The sequence below is a fragment of the Cyclopterus lumpus genome, chromosome 21, assembly GCF_009769545.1.
Source record: "Cyclopterus lumpus isolate fCycLum1 chromosome 21, fCycLum1.pri, whole genome shotgun sequence".
NCBI classification, from domain to species: Eukaryota; Metazoa; Chordata; class Actinopteri; order Perciformes; family Cyclopteridae; genus Cyclopterus; species Cyclopterus lumpus.
The window spans coordinates 15196643-15221569 of record NC_046986.1 but is presented as its reverse complement, the minus strand read 5'-3'; the positions used below and the strand labels follow the sequence as shown (position 1 = coordinate 15221569).

The 24927-nt window shown below is 39.5% G+C and overlaps 2 protein-coding genes across 2 annotated transcripts; one reads left to right on the top strand and one right to left on the bottom strand.

The window, feature by feature from the left end:
• Positions 1-6870: 6870 nt before the first annotated feature.
• LOC117750595 (olfactory receptor 6N2-like) lies at positions 6871-7818 on the bottom strand. Its single transcript, XM_034561863.1, has one exon. The coding sequence runs from the start codon at positions 7816-7818 to the stop codon at positions 6871-6873; it is 948 nt and encodes a 315-aa protein (XP_034417754.1).
• A 7498-nt stretch (positions 7819-15316) lies between these two features.
• LOC117750592 (olfactory receptor 6B1-like) lies at positions 15317-16237 on the top strand. Its single transcript, XM_034561857.1, has one exon. The coding sequence runs from the start codon at positions 15317-15319 to the stop codon at positions 16235-16237; it is 921 nt and encodes a 306-aa protein (XP_034417748.1).
• The last annotated feature ends 8690 nt before the right edge of the window (positions 16238-24927 follow it).

Here is a 24927-nt window from a genome sequence, read left to right as displayed (position 1 = left end):
TTTCTAAATCAAAAGGTCCCCCTGTTTCAAGAGAAAAAAGTCAGTATTTGTGTCTAATTTGTGTATAACCTCTTATCACAAAAAAAGGCAGCTTCATTAAACATCTTTTTACACCTGTTTAGTAATCTATATTTAGTCTTGGTTTAGGCGAGCTCTCGACAGATAAATTACCAATGTGTGTTCTGGGAGATGTCCACCGTCTTTTATCTTGTCTAGCAAAGTTGATGTCGTCATATTATTTCCCTTCTAGGGAATTGTAAAACTTCTCCACAATGCAAAGTTTAACTTTCTGATGACCCATTTTGTCTAGACTGAAATATCTCAACAACTATCTCATGGATTACCATACAATTTTGTAAACAGTCATGGTCCCCATATGGTGACCCCCTGATTTTTTGTAGTTTTCTCTTAAAATATCTTACTATCTACACTGATGAATTGAGAAAAGAAGAGGCAACGGGGCATTTTAATGTCTCTGGCTATTGTAGGTCCTTGTCATGTGGGGCTGGGAATCACTGCACAGGGAGGATGTCCTGGGAGCCCCCATCACCACTGATTTGGATAGATTTTATCGGTCACTCAGTACTTTAAACATCAGGATGAGGATAAACCACAGATTAGCCACCACCTGGCTTAGCCCTTTCTCTTTGGGCCAATCTTCTGTTCATAGAGTGTCTGGCAGCAGTAAGGTCTGAGACAGGATATCATAGCTTTTTAGCTGCTATGCCAAAGATGGTTGATCGTCCTCTACGGCAGTTTTAGGAGAAGTGGCGATGCAACTGCATGTCAATGGAATGGATGGCCGTGACTCTGAGACTGGGTCAGTCTCTCGAGTAACGCAGTGTCCTTCCTCCTTTCATGAGGGTCAAGGAGGAAAATCGATCTTCCCATGAGGAGATAGATTACATCTCAACAGAGACCAAGGCCCTTTTGCAAAAACAGGCTATGTCTAGATTCTCCACTCACAGACATAATTGGTTTTACTTTGCGTGTTTGAGAGTTTAGACACATTTTTGATCTGCGCCTCCTAATTTGATGCATACCATCAACCAGTTATTGGAACTTGACCATATGATTGGTTCACCACTGTCAACATAAAGGATGCATACTTTCAGGTCGAGGTGGCTTTGAAACCGAGGGAATTTTGGTGTTCCACCTTTTTAGTGATAGCCTATGAGTCTATACTACAGGCTGCCATTTGACTATGCTGCATCATCTGGTCTAGCGAGACCTTTTGGTGGTGTGTAGTCTAGGTGGAGGACCAACATATTAACCTCCTTGAGTTTCAGGCAATGTTTTTGGCCCTCCAGCAAATCAGATCCCTGATACAGAGGAAGTATGTGGTGGTCAATTGGATCACGGTGGCCTATATCAACAGGCAGGGTGGAGTTCGGTCTGCTGCCCCGCAGCAGGGGTGCTTTTGAGAGGGGGTAGCCTACCAGAGTGAGTAGAGGCTTCACCCCGAGGTAGTGAAGCAGATTTGGCGGTTGTATGCAGAAATTAATCAGATGATGGCAGCCCAGCTCTGGACCATCCCCAAGTGAAAGGCTTGTGGTTTTAGAGGCCTTGGTAAAGGGTCCCTGTTTGAATGCTGGTCTCTCCGGGTTCTCAGGCTTCCTCTCACCGTCCACAAGTTAATTGTTGATGCTAAAATTGCCCATAGGTGTAAATGTGTGCTTGAATGTGAGCCTAAAAGTGTGTCTGTCTCTATCTGGCCACCATGCGATAGTCTGGTTACCCTGATTGGCTCCAGACCCCTTGTGACCCTGAACAGGATAAGCGGTTAATAATTATGGATGTATGGATGTTATGTAAAATACAGAGTCCCCATCAGACGCACTGAACAGCTGTTTGTGTTCTTTCAGGATGGTGTGGCTGCAAAGGTCCATCCACAAACCGCCTGGATGGCTTTCTGAGTGTGATCCCAATCTGATATGGAGGCAGGAGGAGATCCTTCCACACGCAGCATGACAATGCTGGCGGCCTTGTTTAGTTGGAGAGTGTTGAGGTCACCCTTTTGGTGTCATCCTAGGTCCCATCTGTTGGACATGTCATACTCTCTTTCATGGTCTAGTCTTGCTGGAATAACACTAGACTGGTAAAGGGGGGGCGGTTTGTCAGTTGTGTTACACATGGCTGTTTACGCCAGCAAATAGGTACACTGAAAATGCAGTTACAAAACGGCCTCCTGTGCTATCAGTCTTTCATGTATGATGAAGAATGTGTCAGAGCACCACAAACTGTGGACAAAGATCATATTTGTTATGGTATTGCATAGTTTAACACCCAGGGATGAGTTAAGTGCAATCATATGATAGAAGGAAGATTTGTCGAGACCTATTTAGCCAAGTAATTTATGGCTGGTTGGAAAACCATATCTTATTAAGCTACCACATGCTGTCAAAGCATAATGCAATCCAGTATATCTTCAATTAAAAAACTTGTGATTTTAACTTGAGAGATTGTGCATGAGAGTTGTTAAATCAGCACTGTGGAAATGTTATGGCTGTAGGTAATGGTTGCATTATACATACAATTCTGTTGCAAATAGTTTCTAATGGGTTTTGCACTCATGAAGACGGACAATAAGAATACAAATTCAACAGCTGAATATACTGCACTGTATGTATTAAACTAAAATAGAACATTAACCTTTTTTAATGTATTTAGTTCTGCTTTCAGGAGAGAACTTGTTAGTGTACATATGTTCTTAGACTGACTCTCTAGAGTGGTGTTTTTTTGTAAAATTGCTCTCAGAGGAGGGTGGAGTTAATGACCTGTTGACCAGTTACTGCATGTACTCTAAAGATACGTTTCAGTATCCCCTCTGTGGTACTCGTGACTGAATTGAAACTTGTTCTGTTGGTCTTTAATAGGTAATGTCACTGTTAAATGAGAATAAAACACTGTCAAACATTATATTTTGAATCATTTAAAGTGTCCTTTCTTTAATTATTCAATGCATAAAAGCATTTCTTTCACAGACCATCCCATGAGGTTAGCGTACAGCAGTGACCACTGGATCTTAATTAGCTGGCTGTAGCCCTCCCTGCTCCCTGAGCCTTGTTGTTTTCCACTTGGGCTCACCAGGGAGGTCACAGTAATGATACCCAATACGGCAGCCTTTCGTCTGGCAAATCTCTCTGGAGATTACAAATGACATCACTTGCATTTTAACATTGTGATTGTAGATTTTTGACCATTCATCTCGCGGAGGCATAGGGTACACACACATATCAAATAATATTTCCCATAATTTTTAGGATGCATTTACAATATACGTCAATGTAACCTTATGACATTTTAAACTAAAAGTTCACCAAGTAACAGTCAGGGGAAACAATCTTTATTTCAGTTTGTGATAGATTATAACAAATAGGAATAGTATTTATTTTACATTTTGCTCCCCACTTTCCCTCTTACCCTGTAAGATGCGGGTAGACACAATAAGAGGAAATCCCAATAACATGCCATCTGTGTAGCATGTGTAATAATGTGTAATACAGTGCATCCGGAAAGTATTCACAACGCTTCACTTTTTCCACATTTTGTTATGTTACAGCCTTATTCCAAAATGGATTAAATTAATTATTTTCCTCAACATTCTACACACAACAACCCATAATGACAAAGTGAAAACTGTTTTTTGCAAATCTTTGCAAATCTATAAAAAATAAAGAACGAAAACATAACATGTACATAAGTATTCACAGCCTTTGCCATGATACTCAAAATTTAGCTCAGGTGTATCCTGTTTCCACTGATCATCCTTGAGATGTTTCTTCAACTTGATTGGAGTCCACTTGTGCTAAATTCAGTTGATTGGACATGATTTAGGTAGTAAGTCAGACACGTTCCCGGTGGGTGTTGGCCTCCGCCAGGGTTGCCCTTTATCACCGGTCCTGTTCGTGACCTTCATGGACAGGTTATCTAGGCGCAGCCAGGGGGGCGGAGAGGATCCGGTTCGGGAGTCTCGGGATCGCCTCTCTGCTGTTTGCGGATGATGTGGTCCTGTTTGCCTCCTCGGACCGTGACCTCCAGCATTCACTGGGGCGTTTTGCAGCCGAGTGCGAAGCGGCAGGGATGAGAGTTAGCACCTCCAAATCTGAGGCCATGGTGCTCTGCCGGAAACCGGCGGATTGCTCCCTCCAGGTGGGGGCAAACTGCCTACCCCAAGCGAAGGAGTTCAAGTATCTCGGGGTCTTGTTCACGAGTGAGGGTAAGGTTGGAGCGGGAGATCGACAGGCGGATCGGTGCAGCTGCAGCAGTAAAACAGGCGCTGTACCGGTCCGTCTTGGTGAAGAGGGAGCTGAGCCGGAAGGCAAAGCTCTCCATTTACTGGTCGGTCTACGTTCCAACCTTCACCTATGGTCACGAACTCTGGGTCGTGACCGAAAGAACGAGATCTCGGATACAAGCGGCCGAAATGAGCTTCCTCCGTAGGGTGGCCGGGCTCAGCCTTAGAGATAGGGTAAGGAGCTCAGGGGGAGCTTGGAGTCGAGTCGCTGCTCCTTCGTGTCGAAAGGAGTCAGCTGAGGTGGTTCGGGCATCTAGTCAGGATGCCTCCTGGACGCCTCCCATTAGAGGTTTTCCGGGCACGTCCAACTGGTAGGAGGCCCCGGGGAAGACCGAGGACACGCTTGAGGGATTATATCTCCCGGCTGGCCTTGGAACACCTCGGGATCCCCCAGAATGAGCTGGAAAGTGTTGCAGGTGAGAGGGAGGCCTGGGTCGGCCTGCTGAACCTGCTGCCACCGCAACCCGACCCCGGATAAGCGGGTGATAATGGATGGATGGACATGATTTAGAAAGGAACACACCTGTCTATATAAGGTACCACAGTTGACAGTGCATATCAGAGCATAAACCAAGCCATGAAGGCCAAGGAATTATCTGTAGACCTCCGAGACTGAATTGTATTGAGGCACAGATCTGGCGAAGGGTACAGAAAAATTTCTGCAGCATTGAAAGTCCCAATGAGCACAGTGGCCTCCATCATCTGGAAATGGAAGAAGTTTGGAACCACCAGGACTCTTCCTAGAGTTGGACGCCCAGCCAGACTGAGCGATCGGGGGAGAAGGGCCTTAGTCAGGGAGGTGACCAGGAACCCGATGGTCACTCTGACAGAGCTCCATTGTTGTTCTATGAAGAGAGGAGAACCTTCCAGAAGGACAACCATCTCTGCAGCACTCCACAAATCAGGCCTGTTTGGTAGAGTGGCCAGACGGAAGTCACTCCTCAGTAAAAAGCACATGACAGCTCGCCTGGAGTTTGCAAAAAGGCACCTGAAGGACACTCAGACCATGAGAAACAAAATCCTCTGGTCTGATGAAACAAAGATTGAACTCTTTGGCCTGAATGCCAAGCGTTATGTCTGGAGGAAACCAGGCACTGCTCATCACCTGGCCAATACCATCCCTACAGTGAAGCATGGTGGTGGCAGCATCATGCTGTGGGGATGTTTTTCAGCAGGAGGAACTGGGAGACTAGTCAGGATTGAAGGAAAGATGAATGCAGCAATGTACAGAGACATCCTCGATGAAAACATGCTCCGGCTAATGCTGAACAACATAATGAAAATAAATAATCTATAATAAATGTTATCAAAATGTCAAACATGCTCCAGAGCTACTCTGGACCTCAGACTGGGGCGACGGTTCATCTTCCAACAGGACAACGACCTGAAGCACACAGCCAAGATAACAAAGGAGTGGCTTCGGGACAACTCTGTGAATGTCCTTGAGTGGCCCAGCCAGAGCCCTGACTTGAACCCGATTGAACATCTCTGGAGAGATCTGAAAATGTCTGTGCACCGACGCTCCCCATCCAACCTGATGGAACTTGAGAGGTTCTGCAAAGCAGAATGGGAGAAACTGCCCAGAAATAGGTGTGCCAAGCTTGTGGAATCATACCCAAGAAGACTTGAGGCTGTAATTGCTGCCAAAGGGTCTTCAACAAAGTATTGAGCAAAGGCTGTAAATACTTATGTACATGTTATGTTTTCGTTCTTTATTTTTAATAAATTTGCAAAAAACTGTTTTCACTTTGTCATTATGGGTTGTTGTGTGTAGAATGTTGAGGAAAATAATTTAATCCATTTTGGAATAAGGCTGTAACATAACAAACTGTGGAAAAAGTGAAGCGCTGTGAATACTTTCCGGATTATACTGTATTTTGCAAAGAATAATGATTCTGAAACTTTGTGAAGCAAAGCTTTCGGCTAATGCTGAACAACATAATGAAAATAAATAATCTATAATAAATGTTATCAAAATGTCATACAAATTATAAAAGCTCATTGATCCTTGTATTTGTAGAAATATGCATTTCAGTGGGATTTTGTCTACCGTCATCACAAGGACAAAAGAGACCAAAGAGTGAAAGGATATTTCCACAGAGTACAATATTGTAAAAATGTTAATATACATTTTTGTCTATAGAATAACATTAAATCAATATCAGGCGCCAGACATATCTCAATATTATATAATTCAGTTTGCTTGTTACAAATATATCAAACTGACATCAGTTCCACTTGGGACATGGGAAATTGTCAGTTGTAAATCACCCATGACCCTTTGGAAAATTTGACAACAGTTTGAAAACTGGTCAGGGACCAGAGAATAAGTTTTTTCCTTTGAGCTCTGCTCCTGGGAAAGAAGCAGTGTGATCTTCCTGTTTGAAATGAAGTTTCATACTCGATTCAGGTGTTCACATACTGTAAGCTTCATGTATTGCTTCATGCATTTGATGTCTGAAACCTGCTTGTTTGATATTAAAATGTGCAGAATGGATAATATAAACTGTCTCTGTAAACAGACCTCAGACCAGTGTGGTGTTTCAGACAGGACTGTACACTAATTCTAAAAATCAAGCCTTCAGTCTCAACTTAAATCTCTGACCTGCCTTCATACACAATGTCACCATTCTGTATCGAATTTTGGTCAGGATCAGGCCATATATTATAGGGTTGAGAAGAGAGGGCATCATGAGAAATTGTATAGCCATGAAATTCCTCAGACTCTGGGGCACGGATGCTGATCCATACCTAGAGTACATAACATCAAAAAGCAAAGCAGCAGTGACATTAAGCAGACATAACAAATGTGGCACACATGTCTGTATAAACTTTCTCCTCCCCTCTCTGGATTTTAAAGCTGATTTTACCAACCGCACATAAGAACACACAATGAAGAGGACATGCACACAATAAAAAACAATAATAATCAATCCAACAATGTTGTTTGCTGGCGTTGTACTACAAGCTAGTTTGACAATTGACCAGTTCTCACAGTAGAGTTTATCTATGTGGGAGTCACATAATTTCAATGTAGATGTCATGGTTATAACTATAACTTCACAGCAGAAAGGCACCAGCCAGGACAATACAATTAAAACTGCAGTCCTTCGCACAGACATTACAGAGTGATAATGCAGGGGTTGACATATAGCCACATATCTGTCATAGGCCATAACAGCTAAAACAGAAAAATCAATTGTTGCATATGTGTATATCACAAAGATTTGTAAAAGGCATCCTTCATATGATATAATTTGAATATCAGACAGAAGATCATAGACAAATTTAGGATAAAAGCCTGCAGTCCCATAAAGTACATTGATGCAGAGATTACATATAAAAGCATACATGGGTTCGTGTAAGTTTTGATCCAATATTATAGTTAAAATGAGAGACATGTTAACACAGACAATTAGACAATAACAAAGACAAGTGAGAGAGAAAATGGTTATTTTGTAGTTGGCAGTGGCGCTGAAGCCAGACAGTGAAAATACAACTATATTAGATGTATTACTCATTTTGCAGTAATGCTCCAAAGCCAAAAGTGTCAAAGTTACAAACAATAATTAGAAGACCGGATGCAATGCTGTCAAAACAAACATGAATTCTTAGACAGGAATGTGCTCTGTGTATGTTAAACAGCATGTCCAACTGTACAGTATTGGTGTTGCACAGTGTTTGTCAAATTTATAGTTGAATATTAAAGGGAACTCCCTCTCTACTGCAGGCATGTTATTGGCTGGCATCTCAGAGGTTATGTCATACTGAAGATTTTTTTTATTGAAATATATTTAAGACAAAAGTCTTAAATATATTTCATTGATCTAATTAATGGCGAAAAATATTTTTTGTTTCATCAGAATTGTTAATGCAGAATATCATTATTATCCATCATTCATCCCGGATCAAGGTGCACTTGACAGGCAGACAGCAGGACAGAGCGCAGGACTTCTGTGGTACAAAGGAGGTGGACTCTGTGCTTACATCATGATGCTTGGTGCTTAAACAGTCAAAGTTGATGGACAATGTTTTCCTCATGTTGAATTTTTGTATGTGAAGATGTCAGCCATATAATCTGCCCCGAGAATTGTTTTTGTTTCTGTTTATGATGCAAATTCAAACAATGTACTCCAGGGCCCCGTTCCTCGTATGTGGTTCAACTAAGTCGATCAAATGTCCTATTAGCCAGCTTAAATTAACCCATTGATTGAAATCAGAATCTCAGTTTCTCAAAGGCTGATCCGTGCTCAAACCATCTCAGTAATCAGGATAGTTCAAAAGGGGGAAGCGTTGATCACCGAAACCATGATTTTCAAACGGTACAATGCCAAATAAACTCAAAGGAAGAGCCTCTTTTTTCTCCGCTGACAAGCAGGAGATGATCATGAACGCATATGAGCAATTCAAGACCATAAACATTGTGTTGAAACCAGTATATTTGCTGAAGAATAGGTTTTTTTACAGTGTTGGAAAAATGTATCGGCTAATTTTAAGTGCCTCATCGCCCGAATCAATCAGATTGTATTTCTTTAAATGTGCCTGCTGGCGGTAGGCTTAATGGGATGCATCATCGAATTAAATCTTGGTAGCGAAAATAATTATCTCAACTCGGAACATCACTCGGAACATTCATAATATCACCCGTAGGCACACACAGCTCGGGGAAATTCACAGACTACGTCTGGATAACTGGATGAAAATCCATTTTATTTGCATCCATTCGCGTCTGTGCATTGACTTTGCATGGAATTTACTCACGCAAAATATCTGTGTATGGGCGGATCAGTATGTATGTATGTATGTATGTATGTATTATTCATAATCAGAAATCCAATCAATTGAAGCAGTGTAAAGAAATTGTGTGTGATTCTCTCTATTCTTATCATGGGTCCATCTTAATAATTTTCTACAACAATGATATGCTATAGTGTACTAATAACACTGTCATATAATTATGAGTGCTTTCAACCCCCATGTGGTTGTAACCCAGCCATCAAGAGGACATGGGAGCAAGTCAAAACTAAGCACAAAAACATTATTCAGAATGGTGAGTCAATACAATATGTGCCATGGTAATGTATTGAATAGCTTGTCAGGGTCATATCCTTCATATTTTAGCAAACGAAAAGAGGACTGATATGGTCAAGACGGGGGGAGGACCTAAGACTCCAGATTTGACTCCTGCTGAGGAGCTGGCACTCCAGCACAATAGGGGTAGGCCCATAATAGAGGGCATAGCAGGGGGCAGCTCCTCTGGAGAGGTGGGCAATACTAGGATTAGGCCTTATCTCAAAGGTAGGTGCAGTTCATTCTATGAGTTTCCTTAATAATTAGTCATTTGGTTAACCATTGTCACATTTTGCAGTGGCTGGAACTTCAGTCATATTGCTGCAGCCACCACCCATAGTGTTGGTCGGAGGAGAGGAGCCCACTGATGTAAGTTGATATTTCTGCATCATTGTGGAATGATTCTATACATGTTCATTGTGTGTGTCTTTTAAAACCAAACACAATTTTCCAAAGTTCCTAATAATTCCTAATTCACTAACAGGAGGCCAGTACAGACGATGAGGAGACTGTGTCGGCGTTCTCCGGTGATGCAAGATGTGGAAACTAATACTCCTTGTGAGTGGTATTTGGACTACATCAATGCATTCCTTTAGGCAAATCCTGCTGGACCACGGCCTGATCCGCCGGAGCCTGGCCCCTCTCACTCTGCTGGAACTGGGGATGGGGAGGTGAGTTCTCATATACCCTCACATTGTGAGAGGAGGTCTGAGTTTAGTTGGCATCTGACCAACACACTGAACAAAGTTATGAATGGTTTTCTTTTTCAGGTTGACCATGAAGATGTGCGGAAGCTGTACAAGTGATACTTGTGTACAGAAAATGAGAAAGATCCGCAAGGAGATTGCATTGCTTGATCGGCAGCTGGATGTAAGTGTAACCGTGTAAAGCAAACCTTTGCCTAAAGTATGTGTGAGCTTTGGCATGAATTGTAACTGAAATTCTTATTTCTTGTGCACCTTCATTTACAGGCTGACAAATAGAGTACAAATAAAGGCTTTATTCTACAACATGGATCTCTTAAATTATTCTTGAACATGTTCCTCTATTCAGAATCTGAATTATTTTTATTGCCAAGTATACTCTCGTATACAGGACATTGACTTGGTGATTCGGGGTTCGAGTCAGTGTGGTGCAGAAGGCTTGTTTGTGAGCCCCTGTCCTGGGGAAGAAACTGTTCAGGTGGCGCAAGGTTTTGGTTTTAATGGACCGGAACATTTTGCCGGATGGTGGCCAGGATGGTGTTCAGCAATGATCCTGCCTGCTGTCTTGCTGGTCCTGGAGTGGAACAGGTCTGGGAGAGACGGCAGGTCGCAGCCGATGGCCTTCCCGGCTGACCGAAGGATCTGCTGCAGTCTGCCTCTGTCCTTGGCAGTGGAGGCGGCAAACCAGACGGTGATTGGTGAGGTGGGGATGGACTCAATGATGACTGAGGATGGAGTATTAATGGGTAACTTAAAATATTTTGAATTGACAATGGTCATAAGTGTCCGCCTTGTACAACTAGAAGCTACTATTGCTGTATTGTGTGATTGAATGTATTCACCCCCCAATTGGCCAACCCCCTGTCCAGATACCCATGGACTGTTAGCTGTCATAAGTTCATAATCGAAAGACTAGTGGCTAAGGATGCAAGCAATTGGCTCAAAGTCTTCGTCAAAACTTTAAATTAAATTAAATTACCCTTAGAATAGTTATGTTAGCTGTTATCAGTCAAACACACTGTGCCAAACAATAAAAATGACAGACTTTCTTATGCAACGTTACATGAGTGTAAAGTTAACCCAAACAGCAGCTCCTGGGTAAAAGTGCAGTGACCCCTTCCTTAGTGGACTTTCTCACTTGTTATACTCATTATCATACCAAGTTTTTTAATTATACCACATAACTTTCAATAACGGTAGCACAATACATTGTGTAATTAGCTCTGCACAGCACCTGTACAACATCACTTGCTCTCACCGAATGGAAAAACCCCACCATTCATCGTATCCGTGCTTGTCAACTCAGACAGGTTCCGCCCTCGGGACTCTACGGGTAATACTGTCCTCCAATCACAAGCACACATTAGCACACCCAAAATCAGACTGGATGGACAGGACACTGAGACTGGGTTATTCTCTCCAGCTCTCCAGCTTTTCTCCTCCTTTCATGTGAGTCAAGGATGTGAATATATCCTCCCATAAGGAGATGAATAACCTCTCAGCAGAGATGTAAGACCTGCTACAGGAACAGGTTGTGTCTGTTGTTCACACTCGCAACAGACAGAAAGTGTCTGGTTACTGGTTCCTAAGAAGAGATTTCAGACCCATTTTGACTCCATAACCATCAAGTGGTTACTGGAACAGGCTGGCAATTGTTTCACCACTGTAAACTTAAAGCTCTATACTTTCAGGTCAAGGTGGCTTTTAAACAAAGGATACTTGCATTTCACCTTCTAGGGGATAGCCTACTAGCTCACAGACTGCCTTTTGGCGATGCCATGGCCCCCCCATACCTTCAACAGATGTGTAGACATGGCACTTCAGTTGTTGCGTGACAAGCATAAGGGCCTTCTTCTATCTCAATTACCTCATCATCATGGCTCCTGTTAAGTCTTTTGAAAAAAGATTTGAAACTCAGCCCATCAGACTTTCTCATTAAAGAAATGCATTCAGCAATACCTCATTGTACCGCCATGATTTAAAATGAATTAACCATTATTGGCCCAGCTGTGTTTTCTCAAAAATTGCGAATGGTTTGCATGCCCATACTAAAACCAGATTATCTCCTCAACCACAAGGGCTATTTGAATAATGTCAACAGTATATTATACAGAAAACCCCTTGTGATATTAGTAAAGATGTGTATATAGCAGTATATTTGTTACTGGTTTGTTGGTTGATAGAACACTGAAAATAATATATAAAAAGATATATATAAAAAATGAAAAAACCTTCCCGGATGAATATGCTTTTTAAATTACAATATTGAAACCTTTAAACTCTACCGTAACATAGCACAATATGTAATATGCCTCTGTGCAAAGTTTGACTTTGATTAAGTGAAGTAAAACGTGTTCTTATTTGTTTAATTCAGAAGTTTAGGCGAATCTCCAAATGGAGCATCTATGATTTTTGGGTGATATTGCCATTTTCTCATGTAACACGCTATTTATTTCACTTGTATATCACTAATGGTGTTCAATACATCCACATACAGCAGTAATATACAGTAAATAAACCAAAATATTGCTCTGTGCCCTCAAATCATCATCATGGGATCTGCCAGAGGAGAGTTATAGGTGAAGTGTGGCCCTGATAGAGGATCAACACATTGACCTCATCTTTTTTTACACTCCCTAAAACTTAACAAGTTCTGTAAGGTCGAGAGTTATTGTCTTTCAACCCATGCTTGGGAAAGGGAAACAAATTAAAACTGCTCAGCCCAGTTTGTGCGTTGTCATGTTATATTAAACGCACAGCACCCATTACAACAGCTGTTCATGTGCTTCAGAGATGGTGTGGCCACCAAGAAACGTCTGGCGGCTCTTCTTTCACCCCTAGAATGTTAATGATGTAATTTAAATCAGCGTTATTAATCACAAGGTTGATAAAAGGTTAAGATCCACTGTTATGGAGAAAAAAGGGAGACTAATGACACTGACGCTCACAACACACCAAGGCAGCCATCTTAGTTACAACTTTGTGGAGTCTGGTGCCGTACAGTGTAACGTGTATGCATAATATATTTGGTATTAACTGTAGTAACTAAAACTATTTGTCAGCTGTTTCTTTGTTTAAAATATTACTAACTAAATCCATAAAAGCCCAACAGTAATCTTCATAGCTTATAATACCATATCACTGATTTTACATATCATGTTCAGTTTATTCATATAAACTGTATGACTCATCCTGTAAAAATGTTGTGTATCTTCTGTGGCTCTGCAGGAAAAATAACCCCGGTGATTTTCTTTAGTGACCAGAACTATCAGATAGAACATTAAAAAAGAAGTTTGACCACGCCATTAAACTTTTACTTATGAGGTCCATCAACAAAACAGATTGGGCCTTGTGTTAGGACAATGACGTACACGACATACCATAATAACTGTGACTGAGGCCCAAAACAAGGTTCAAAGAACGAATGGTTGTGTGATGAGGTCTGATCCACGGTCAATGTTCCAACTCATCAAAAGGTATTGGCTGGGTCTGAGGTCAGGGGTCACAACAGAACAGTCTATTCAGTACCGGTGTACAGATTATTTCTTATGTGCTGCTTTTCTTTTTGGGTTCCTTTCGTTTCTTTATCTGATGCCTTATTCTTTTTCTATTACTTCAATTTGCATCTATTTCCACTTGTGGTTGTTTTGTTCTCTGCTTCTACACTTATTTACTACCTCTATAATCTGTCACTGCTAACTCAATTAAATTAAATTGAATTACATTTTATTTGTATAGGCCCACACAATTGTGCCTTTACAATTTGTACAACATACAACATCCACTGTCCTTTGACCCTCACATCAAAATAGGAAAGATTTCCACAAAATAAACCTTGAAGGGGGACAAAAAAAAAGGAAGAAATATTACATCATCCTCCTCCTTTTAAACGTGCAAGATACGAGATTTGGAGCATTTTGATTGTCTCTCAATAGCTCTCAACATGGCGAAGGCAAGTCGGCAGCTCGCACAGAGCTAACGATGCTAACAGTGCAAACTACGGCAAAAGTGCTAACAAACAGTGCATACCTGAGGGGGAACCGGAGGGTGGGCGCTGTAGTGTTAATTATATAGTGTAGAATAAGTTTAGGAGACCGTTGGCTAACTTTATTAGCTCAACATTAGCATAACACCGAGACTGTGACTGACTGGGTTCGTACAAGTGCGGACTGCAGACTGTACACGCCCCCCTTCTGATATCACATACACCTGATCACTCCGCTCTGTATGTCAATAAAATAGTACCATTACATTAAAGGCGCTAGGCTTTAGTGAAGATTCTCTCGTTCGGGACGAGGTTATGAACTGTAACCGCCATATGAGAGCAGTGCAGAGCGGTGCAGAGAGGCGGCTCTGAGCTAACCAGTGCTAACCTACACACACATATGGTCAGCCCGGTTATGTCAAAAAAGCAAGGAGAGGCTTGAATAACAACAAACATAGGGCCCTCATTCTCTGCTTAGTTAGACTTTACTCCACTTTATCTTTACATAGATAATAGTAGTTTGATGCTTTATTAATGCTCAGAATGCTTTTTTTTTCCAGCAGGTTTTGGCTCAAACTTTTACTGACTGCAGAAAAAAAATTAAAAGTAAAAATGTATGTAAGGAACAGAAGAAGACCACAAATCCAATATCTGAAATTGGATAGTATATTCTAATGCAAATTCAGTGTAGCCCAACCCACCAATGTGTACAAGACATGTATAAAGTTCAGCAGAGGCTTTTGTCTTGTTCAGTTGGGAGGCTCGCAGCAGCCGCTTGAAGTCTTTCATGTGTGGGAGATACCTCGGGCCAAGAGTGTAAATTGTGATTTTTGTTCATATACTGTATGCTAAATCTTGTTCTGTTATTAATGATATCTACATCCTGATATTTTGTCACAGGTGACTGAAGAGACAGTTGTCTGCATCATAACCTATGAGCCACATCAGCAATGTTGTATTCCTCTATAACCAGAATCTATTTGGCTTTGTTACACATCAGAGTTGTTGATATGTATCTCAGTTGATGGGGAAAAAATTTAAACCAATTCGTTGTTTCTGTAATCTGTAATTTAACGGTCAAGAAAAGCTCCTCAATGTGTTCCCTGCCTTCTACCACGATTATAAGAACATTTTAATGCAGGTAGAATATTGAGTTGAGGCATTATTCAAAAGGATAATCGATAACTCTATTACTGAACCAGTGTTTCTGCTTTTGCCTCTGTGTTCTCCTTTGGGGCACACATAGTGCATAAGAAAGAGATGGATAACTCAACTGAGATTGTGTCTTTTGTGCTGGCTGCATATGGTAATATAGGAAACTTAAAATACTTGTATTTTAGCATAATGCTGGTATGGTACCTCTCTATTTGTGTGTCAAACACTATTCTTATTGTGGTCATATATATGGACAGAAGATTGCATGAGCCGATGTATATACTATTATGTAATTTATTTTTGAATGAAATGGGTGGCAGCACATCAGTGTATCCTCTTCTGCTCTCACAGATGTTTTCAGATACGCATGAAGTGACACTGCCATGGTGTTTTCTGCAGATGTGTTGTGTCTACACATGTAGTTCTATTGAGTTTTGCAGTTTAGCAGCTATGGCCTATGACAGACATGTGTGTATCTGTTATCCTCTACACTACAATGCCATTATGAGCACAGGGAGAGTAGGTGCGATCCTTCTGCTTATATGGATGTATTCATTTGCTAACTTTATTTTCTCATTTTCATTCATCATCCCTTTGAGATTTTGTGGAAATGTAATTGACAAAGTATTTTGTGACCACCACTTAGTGATAAAACTTGCATGTTCAGTCTCAGTACTTGCCAGCATGTCCGACCTGTTTTTTGCCTTTGTGACTATGGTTATCCCATTTAGTCTTATTTTAGTCTCTTACGTGAAGATTTTGTCGGTTTGTCTAAATACGTCCAAAGAAAACAGACATAAAGCCATTAGCACCTGCACACCTCAGATTGTCTCACTGTCAAATATGTTTGTTGGTGCCATTTTTCATTTTGTGGATTCCAGGTTTGATGTGGCCCATGTCACAAATAAAGTGCGCATTATTTTATCTGTATATATCTTTGTTTTCCAACCAATGATCACCCCCTTTATGTATGGATTTAAGCTACCCAAAATAAGAGCATCATGTAAAAGACTTCTGTTTTATTGAGAATAAATATTTTGTATATTGTATAGTCTGATCTAAAATTCTTTGATGTATGTCCTTCCCCATAAAAAACATTTGAAACAAAAATAAATATGTGTCTTCATGTTGCAAGAATGTTTTAGAACAAGGACAGAGATCTCTGCTGATTGGAAAAAAAATGTGTCTGTCTCCAGAGTGCGTTTAAAATACACAGACAAAAAATAATCTAGAAAGTTGCACAAATCTTCATACAGCGCATCACAAAAAAAAACAAAGCAGTTTCAGTGAGATATGGATTTGTTGTTGTTGTTGCAGAGAATTGTATGAGCTGCATTAGTGATACGCATGAAGTGACACTACCACGGTGTTTCTTTATTTTCTAATTTTCATTCGTCATCATTTTGAGGAAAAGGGAGTCAAACGTAAATCATTTTTGGTTGAAAAATGTAATACAAAGCATTGTGCCATCAGTGTCAGATTTAATATAGAATATATACAATTCTGTTAATGAATTTACACTTATTTCACAAATTACTATTTTTAAAGGATTTTTGAATTGATGCCTATTTAAATAAATATATATATTTAAAATATAGCGTACCCCCTGGAGTGCCTTCACTCACACCCAGGAGTACATGTACCCCCATTTGAGAACCACTGCATTAGAAGCACTGAACAGCTGTTCATGTCCTTCAGAGATAGTGTGGCCAGCGAGAAACATCTGGCGATATAGCTTTGTGAGTGCATCTCCCAAGCCTAGAGGCAGGCGGTTAGAGACACTCTACACACACTACACACTCTACACACTCTACACACCCTACACACTCTACGTGGAGTGGGGCAGTGTTGGCGGCCCTGAGGTGGCCTCGTGGTTGATGCCTTGTGCGTTCATACGATTTTATCTCTTGTAGGACGGGGGTGTTCTTCTGGCACCCCGATGTTAACTTGATGGAAGTGATGTAATTTAAGGCAGCGTTACTGATCACGAGGTTGGACATTTGATCTAAGTTTCCTTGAGCGAGACAGTAAACCCTGAGTTGCTCCCCGGGCGCTTTACAGCAGTCCACTGCTCCTACGTATTTCTGTAACATTGTCTTTAAGGATTTTAAACACATTTCTCTAGAAAATGACTTCTATTAAAACAGTTCAACTAAAAGCAACCATATACACGCACCACTATTTTCTGTTAAAAATGATAACTGCAAAAAAACCTTGAAATGATATGTAATATTTTATTACAATATAAGTATTCAAGACAATAGGAATGGACAAATATTAGAAACACTTTCAAATAATCAAAACAATAGCAGTAAGAAATACAGCCTCCAGAATGACCATGAAGTGTATTCAATACCTCTCTGAGACAGAATCAACAAAAACTGAAGTGTGATTCACAACTGAAAGTATGTAAGACTACTTGGCCTCTTGAGTTCGTACAGTTATTAAACATGTGGCATCTGCATCAGCCTGCATATCTTTAACACAAATAGTGTTTTTTTTTTAATAATTTCCAAAAGTTATCATGAAATGTTTAAAGAACTATGAGTTCAGAAAGCCCATGCCTGATCCTAATGTGTTCTTCTATCAATCAATAAAATTCTGGAAGCAGAGATAGAAAACGGCTTTACGTATAGTTGAATATATTTCCAAGTATTTCAAGAGAATGGCTGACCTGGAAAATCCAATTTCATAATATGTCAGCCTGAACTTTTAACCCAGGGGCGTTCAATTAAAATTCAACGAGGTCCAGTTAGAGAGCATTTCCTCATGCAAAGGCTCGGAACATCACAACAATGTCTAAGTTGCGCAATGACTTAGTCCCATATATATTAAAGTAACAGTTGTATCAACTTATGCATCGTAAACAACTGATTATCAAATCAAATAAAGAAAGTTTTATGAATAAATATCTCAATAATATTTATTGTGAGTTTTACAAATCTCTTCATGGTCTAGCACCAAAGTACATGTGTGACATGTTAGAGCCATATGAACCATCTCGGGCTCTGAGAAGCTCAGGGAGTGGTCTCCTGCTGGTGCCCAGAGTCAGGACTAAATACAGTGAGGCTGCGTTTCACTTTTATGCTAAAATCTGGAACAGTCTTCCAGAATATGTGAGACAGGCCTCAACTCTGACAAAGTTTAAATCCAGGCTGAAAACGGTTCTATTTGACAACTGAAAGTATTTTATCTGCACTCTTCGCTTTTAATATAATTAATATATTATTATTTTTATGGAATGATTTTATTTGCCTTTTTGTAATTTTAATGTAGCTGTAAAGCACTTTGAATTGCCTTGTGTATGAATTGTGCTCTATAAATAAACTTGCCTTGCCTTTTCAAATTGAACTGGATGAATTATAAATAAAATATAAATAAATACTTGTTATTGCCATGTTATTGCCTTGCCTTTTCAAATTGAACTGGATGAATTATAAATAAAATATAAATAAATACTTGTTATTCTCTCATTTCAAGTAAAACAAGGGATGCATTTAAGATTAAATTACATAATGGAAAGCTTTTGAAAAATGTATCTTAAAATAAAGTATTTTACACAAATGTATTTAACTGAACTCTCCTTGCTCTGCAGCTTTGAATTGAGGTGTATTATGAGTGAAGTGATGTCAACCAAGAAAACCATTATATTATATTTTTCTCATCTTCTAAAAAACAAAACGTTGTGTGTGCAGGGACTATATCTGTACTTATTACAACCACTTGTTTCAGCTCTATTCATTGTTTGGCAGTGAATGTATGTGTTAAGATTCTGATCATATTTGGTTCTGAGGTTTATTTTCTGTGCCTTCATTTCGGATTTGAGTGGGTGCGTTTGCTCAAAAGATGTGTGCTGAGTCTCCTAGTGGCACGTCACTTTGCTGATTTTTATAATGATATTCAATCTGCCACAAGGAGTAAATTAGGATATACTGAGTTAATTTGTGTCTCTCTCTTTCTCTACTTAAGAAACATATCTAAAGAACTGAGTATCAGAGAAAAATATTTAGAAATAGGTTTAATGGGAGACAAAGGGCTCCCTTCATATAGAGTCTCCCAACCTGAACCATCCATCCATCCATTTTCAATACCGCTTATCCTCATTAGGGTCGGGGGGGGCGCTGGAGCCTATCCCAGCTGACATAGGGCGAAGGCAGGGGACACCCTGGACAGGCCGCCAGTCCATCGAGGGCACAACCTGAACCAATGGATAAATATTATAAACAGCATATATGGAATATAGCACATTCAGTTTAAGATTACAGGAGGAGAGGGAAGATAAATAACTGGTCTGATTGAAATACATACCTGACAACTGATACTATTATAAATGCAATTGATGAACATAAAAATGTATGTGAATGGAAATGTGCCATTACATAGCATCTCCTTTTACGTCATCGAATGTCACCGAGTTACCTCATGTTTATTGTGTTATAATGCAGAACAAAAATAAAGTTTTTAAAAACCCAGTGGGTGCAGCCAGTGTCGGTAAGCCTAAGCAGATACCATGTAGATACGAGGCCGGGTCAAGCCACCGAGTATCTGCTCTTTGCTTGGGTGAGAGGAGGACTTAAAGGCAGCAATTTATTTTGCCTCGTTTGAATCCAATGATTGTGGTGATTCAATAGATTTTGGTCAGATATTTTTGTTACAATGTATCTGAGAGCATAAATACTTCTTTTTTTTCAATATCAAAGTACAAAAAACATTGATAGAAAAGCCTTTGTCATCCAGTAGCTAACGTTAGTGGCTCTCTGTGCATATAGGGAGTTGGCGCACACCGTTGCATGTTTCCTCTGCATGGAGACTGCTGGTCCCAGTGCAGGACATCAACAATAGATTAATGTCCTGGGGATACAGAGAATATAATGGACTAATGACACTGAGGCTTCATCATCATGTTTACTCTGCATTTCTGTGTCCCTGTGACATTGCATTAAAACAGGTGGGAGTTACATCAACGGATCTTTATTGTCAATAACATGGTCATCTCTTGCGAATTAATGGAGCACATCAGGTTCTCTCCTAGGAAATGTGTTGGCTGATGTCCTTGGTGTTACAGGCCAGTGTTTAGTCAAGCTAAACTTTTATTAAAGTGTTTGTTTGTCACAAATAAACTTTAATGAAAGAAGATATCTTTGTGAAGGCTGGTGCCGTACAGTGTAACGTGTATGTATAATATATTTGGTATTATCTGTAGTAAATAAAACTATTTGTCAGCTTCTAACTAAATCCATAAAAGCCCAACAGTAATCCTCATAGCTTATAATACCATATCACTGATTTTACATATCATGTTCAGTTTATTCATATAAACTGTATGACTCATCCTGTAAAAATGTTGTGTATCTTCTGTGGCTCTGCAGGAAAAATAACCCCGGTGATTTTCTTTAGTGACCAGAACTATCAGATAGAACATTAAAAAAGAAGTTTGACCACGCCATTAAACTTTTACTTATGAGGTCCATCAACAAAACAGTATGAGGGGCCGTTTAGGCCATAACTATTGAGACACTCTCACACGCAATACTGAAACACTTACACACATACTAATGAAACACTCGTACATTCACTATTGAAATGCTTGTACACTCACTACTGAAACACTTACACATACATACATACTCTGTAAATACTCTTACGCATACATATGAGAAACACACACGCATACATATATACTTCTGTGTCATATACACATACAAATGAAATGCTTACATGCATACAAGTGAAACATGTATACGTATCTATCTGTTTTCAGTTATATGTATGTATGCTCCTACATGAGGATGTGCAAGCGTCTCACATGTATTCATACAAGTAATTTCAGTAGTGACCGTGAGAGTGTTTCACTAGTGAATGTACGAGTGTTTCAGTAGTATGTGTGTAAGTGTTTCAGTAGTGAGTGTACAAGTGTTTCAGTAGTATGTGTGTAAGTGTTTCAGTAGTGAGTGTACGAGTGTTTCAGTAGTATGTGTGTAAGTGTTTCAGTAGTGAGTGTACGAGTGTTTCAGTAGTATGTGTGTAAGTGTTTCAGTAGTGAGTGTACGAGTGTTTCAGTAGTATGTGTGTAAGTGTTTCAGTAGTGAGTGTACGAGTGTTTCAGTAGTATGCATGAACGACATCTCACTAGCATACGGAAGGTATTTCAGTTAAACCGGAAGGCGGAAGCAAAGAGTGCATGTTTTGAACAGCGACAACGCGCCAATCTTAAGAGCGTGACATTTCAGGGTTATTTCAATCAATAATTTTTTTGTGATTGAATATGAAGGTGCAACTTCTATATATTTTAATCAGTCTGCAGGCCTTATTCGTAATTGGCAATCGCGATGACATCGCTGATTTTTTTAATAGGGTGCTGCGCTGCGTTCAATGCCTACAGCAAGCCCCAGGAGAAGAGATGTTTGAGAGAGCTTGATGACCACACCGTTACCCTAAATTCTATGTTGTCTATGGTTCGCTCGAGAGAAGGACCTGATGGAGAGACGGTTGTTTTTTGGAGTCAATATTTGGAGTCAAAACTCTCACGGTCACTACTGAAATTACTTGTATGAATACATGTGAGACGCTTGCACATCCTCATGTAAGAGCATACATATATATAACTGAAAACAGATAGATACGTATACATGTTTCACTTGTATATGTAAGCATTTCATATGTATGTGTATATGACACAGAAGTATATATGTATGCGTGTGTGTTTCTCATATGTATGCGTAAGAGTATTTACAGAGTATGTATGTATGTGTAAGTGTTTCAGTAGTGAGTGTACAAGCGTTTCAATAGTGAATGTACAAGTGTTTCATTAATATGTGTGTAAGTGTTTCAGTAGTGTGTGTGAGAGTGTCTCAATAGTTATGGCCTAAACGGCCCCTCATAAAACAGATTGGGCCTTGTGTTAGGACAATGACGTACACGACATACCATAATAACTGTGACTGAGGCCCAAAACAAGGTTCAAAGCACAAAAGGTTGTGTGATAATCTGGTGCTACACATTCAATGACAATGTTCTGCAAAATACAGATATAACACTGTGAGTTGACCAGCACAACACAGCGCACGCTTCCATCTTGTACACAGAGATTCTCATTATCTAACTTATTCACCATGAACAATATCAAAATACTACAAATAACATAAGATAAGATAATCCTTTATTAGTCCCGGAGTGGGGACATTTGCAGGATTACAGCAGCATAGAGTGAAAACAAGAGACATGGTAAAATATACGATTAATTTAAATAAGAGATAAACAGTAGAACATTAGCTAAGTATAAAGTAGACAATGTAAAAAAAAGAAATCCACAATAACTGAATATAACTAATATTATATCTACAGACAGCAGTAAGTTTGAATTGCACGATGTATAATAAGTATTTATATTGCACAGATCTTTTGGTTATTTGTTTTTGTGGTCTAGTGGGAGCAGAGCTGGTTGTGCAGCCTGACAGCAGAATAAATTAAGAGATTACACCACCTCTGAACCTATTTTGAGGTTGGGAGGAAGCCTGACTGGAGTGGCTTGGAAAGTGGTAGGAGGCAGACCCAAGAAAATGTGTCCAGAAAACAAAAGGTGTTACTTACCTCACCAACCTACTAACGCCAAAAATGATCATAGCCTCCTCTTGGTGTTGGGTAGTGGTGAAGCTGCAATCACCTCGACCTTTCCCGACCTAAGGACAGATGCCTCCACCTCTAATCACATAGCCACGGTACTGGACTTCTGGCTTGGCAATAATGTGACACTTCTTGCCATTAATTACCGGACCAGCACCGGTCATCAACATGTTGAAAGACATCAGCCACATGCTCCTCCCATGCTTGGCTGCATATAATGATGTCGTCAACGTAGGCTGCGGTGTAGGCCTGCGCTTGTCTCAAAACTGTATCAACGAATCTCTGAAATGTTGCTGGTGTTCTGTACAAACCAAAGGGCATCATTCTGAATCTGAACAGGCCACTTGAAAGCCTGAATGTTAAGTTCTTCAAAGATTCAGTTGAAGGGCACCAGTAGCCTTTCTACGTGTCAAGGGTCAACTAGGCTGCCTGCATCCGACCGTAGTAACAGTAACAACTTTGGAAAGTAAAACGGTTAATGCCTTCACTTTCAACCTACTGATTTTATAAATCATTTATAATTTATATTATCTAGATAAATTGACCAACATGAGCCCAGGTAGACAGGTTGTGAACCTGGAATATCACTTTCAAAGTCCAGTAAATGTACAAGATTTACAACACAGACAAAATTAATTTGGTTATTTTGTTACTTTTGTTTTGTGGTGTAAAGCACAAGTGTATCTTGGAAGTAAGCCTTCAGCCCATTCATAATATCTCAATTTGACCATTTTGTGGTTACAGTTAAATGAACTCTCATCCTTTACCAATAAGACAAGCAGAACATTGTTGTATATATTTTTTGTATTGCTGTCACAGAAATGCAAATTGTGACTCCCGCCTTTTTCTTTTCTTTCTTTAAACCCAAATTAGATAATCCAAGTACAACAATGACACCTACTGGCAATCCACTGGTGCTACTGCCTGACAATGACACTGTTCCCCAAATTCTAAACAATTGTTTCCCATAAACACATCGGGAACATAACAAACTATTTACTTGCATTACAACAAATAAATGATTCTACTTAATAAGCTACACATGACTTGTTGTACCACGCATGCATATCTGGATGCGTGGTACTCTTCACAATAAAAACATTTAAAACGAAAATAAATATTAAGAGTATATTACAGTGAGTTACAATATTATTATAGTAACACTAACAAATAATTGAAGGAAAGAAGAGTAAATATGACTTGATGCTCTTTTTTTTTTATTCAACAGGCTTATTTCTCAGTTTGTCTGCTGCTAATCAGAGTAAACCTCATGTCCTCTTCTGAACTTTCTGTTTAAAATCTCATCTCATAAAGCACCTGTATCTAACATCTGAAGATATCAGACTTTGGTGACTCAAAGTGACAGACACAGTCTCAAAAACATCACAAGGTACTACTACTACTACTACTGCTACTACTCAAACTTATAATACTTTCTGAAAATTATAATACTTTCTGTTTGAAATGGAGAGATTGCAACACTTACAAACCAGTTGAGAGGCATGACAGAGAGGATAAAATACAAAATATGTTCATGCTCTAAACTTCTTTGGTCCATATAAAATCATGGACCAAAGAAAAGCCCTTAGTTTGTGATTTGTTTTATTGTGTATTATGAATGATACTGACTTGATTTTGGTGGACAAATTAACAAACTGAATAATATAAAGTGCATATGATCTAAAATAAAGTTAGATCATGTTAGCTAACATGTAGGCTATTATATGTATTTCTAGTTGTGACCACTAGAGGTCAGGATTATCATTACTTCTGCCAGATGTAATCAAGCACTTCAAATAAAGTGATGCATGGATCATGAATGCAAATGTCTTTACTTTTTTTTATTTATGGATGTTTTTACTCTTTACTTTGAACAGAAAATGCCAATATCACCACCATCACATTACAGATGTGAATTTACGATTTTATGTTGAAGATATTCACATTTTGTTTGTTTGTTTTTTCTATCTTGAGTGAGGAGTTGCTTGTTATCCAACATAATTGTCTACATAAACACTATTAACATTATGTTGATTGTATGTAAAGTTTTGAAGACAATTTGGGAAATGCATTTGCTTCATTTTTCTTTTTCT

Coding starts and splice junctions, on each gene's coding strand:
- LOC117750595 (XM_034561863.1), bottom strand. CDS start 7,818: ATGAGTAATACATCTAATATAGTTGTATTTTCACTGTCTGGCTTCAGC.
- LOC117750592 (XM_034561857.1), top strand. CDS start 15,317: ATGGATAACTCAACTGAGATTGTGTCTTTTGTGCTGGCTGCATATGGT.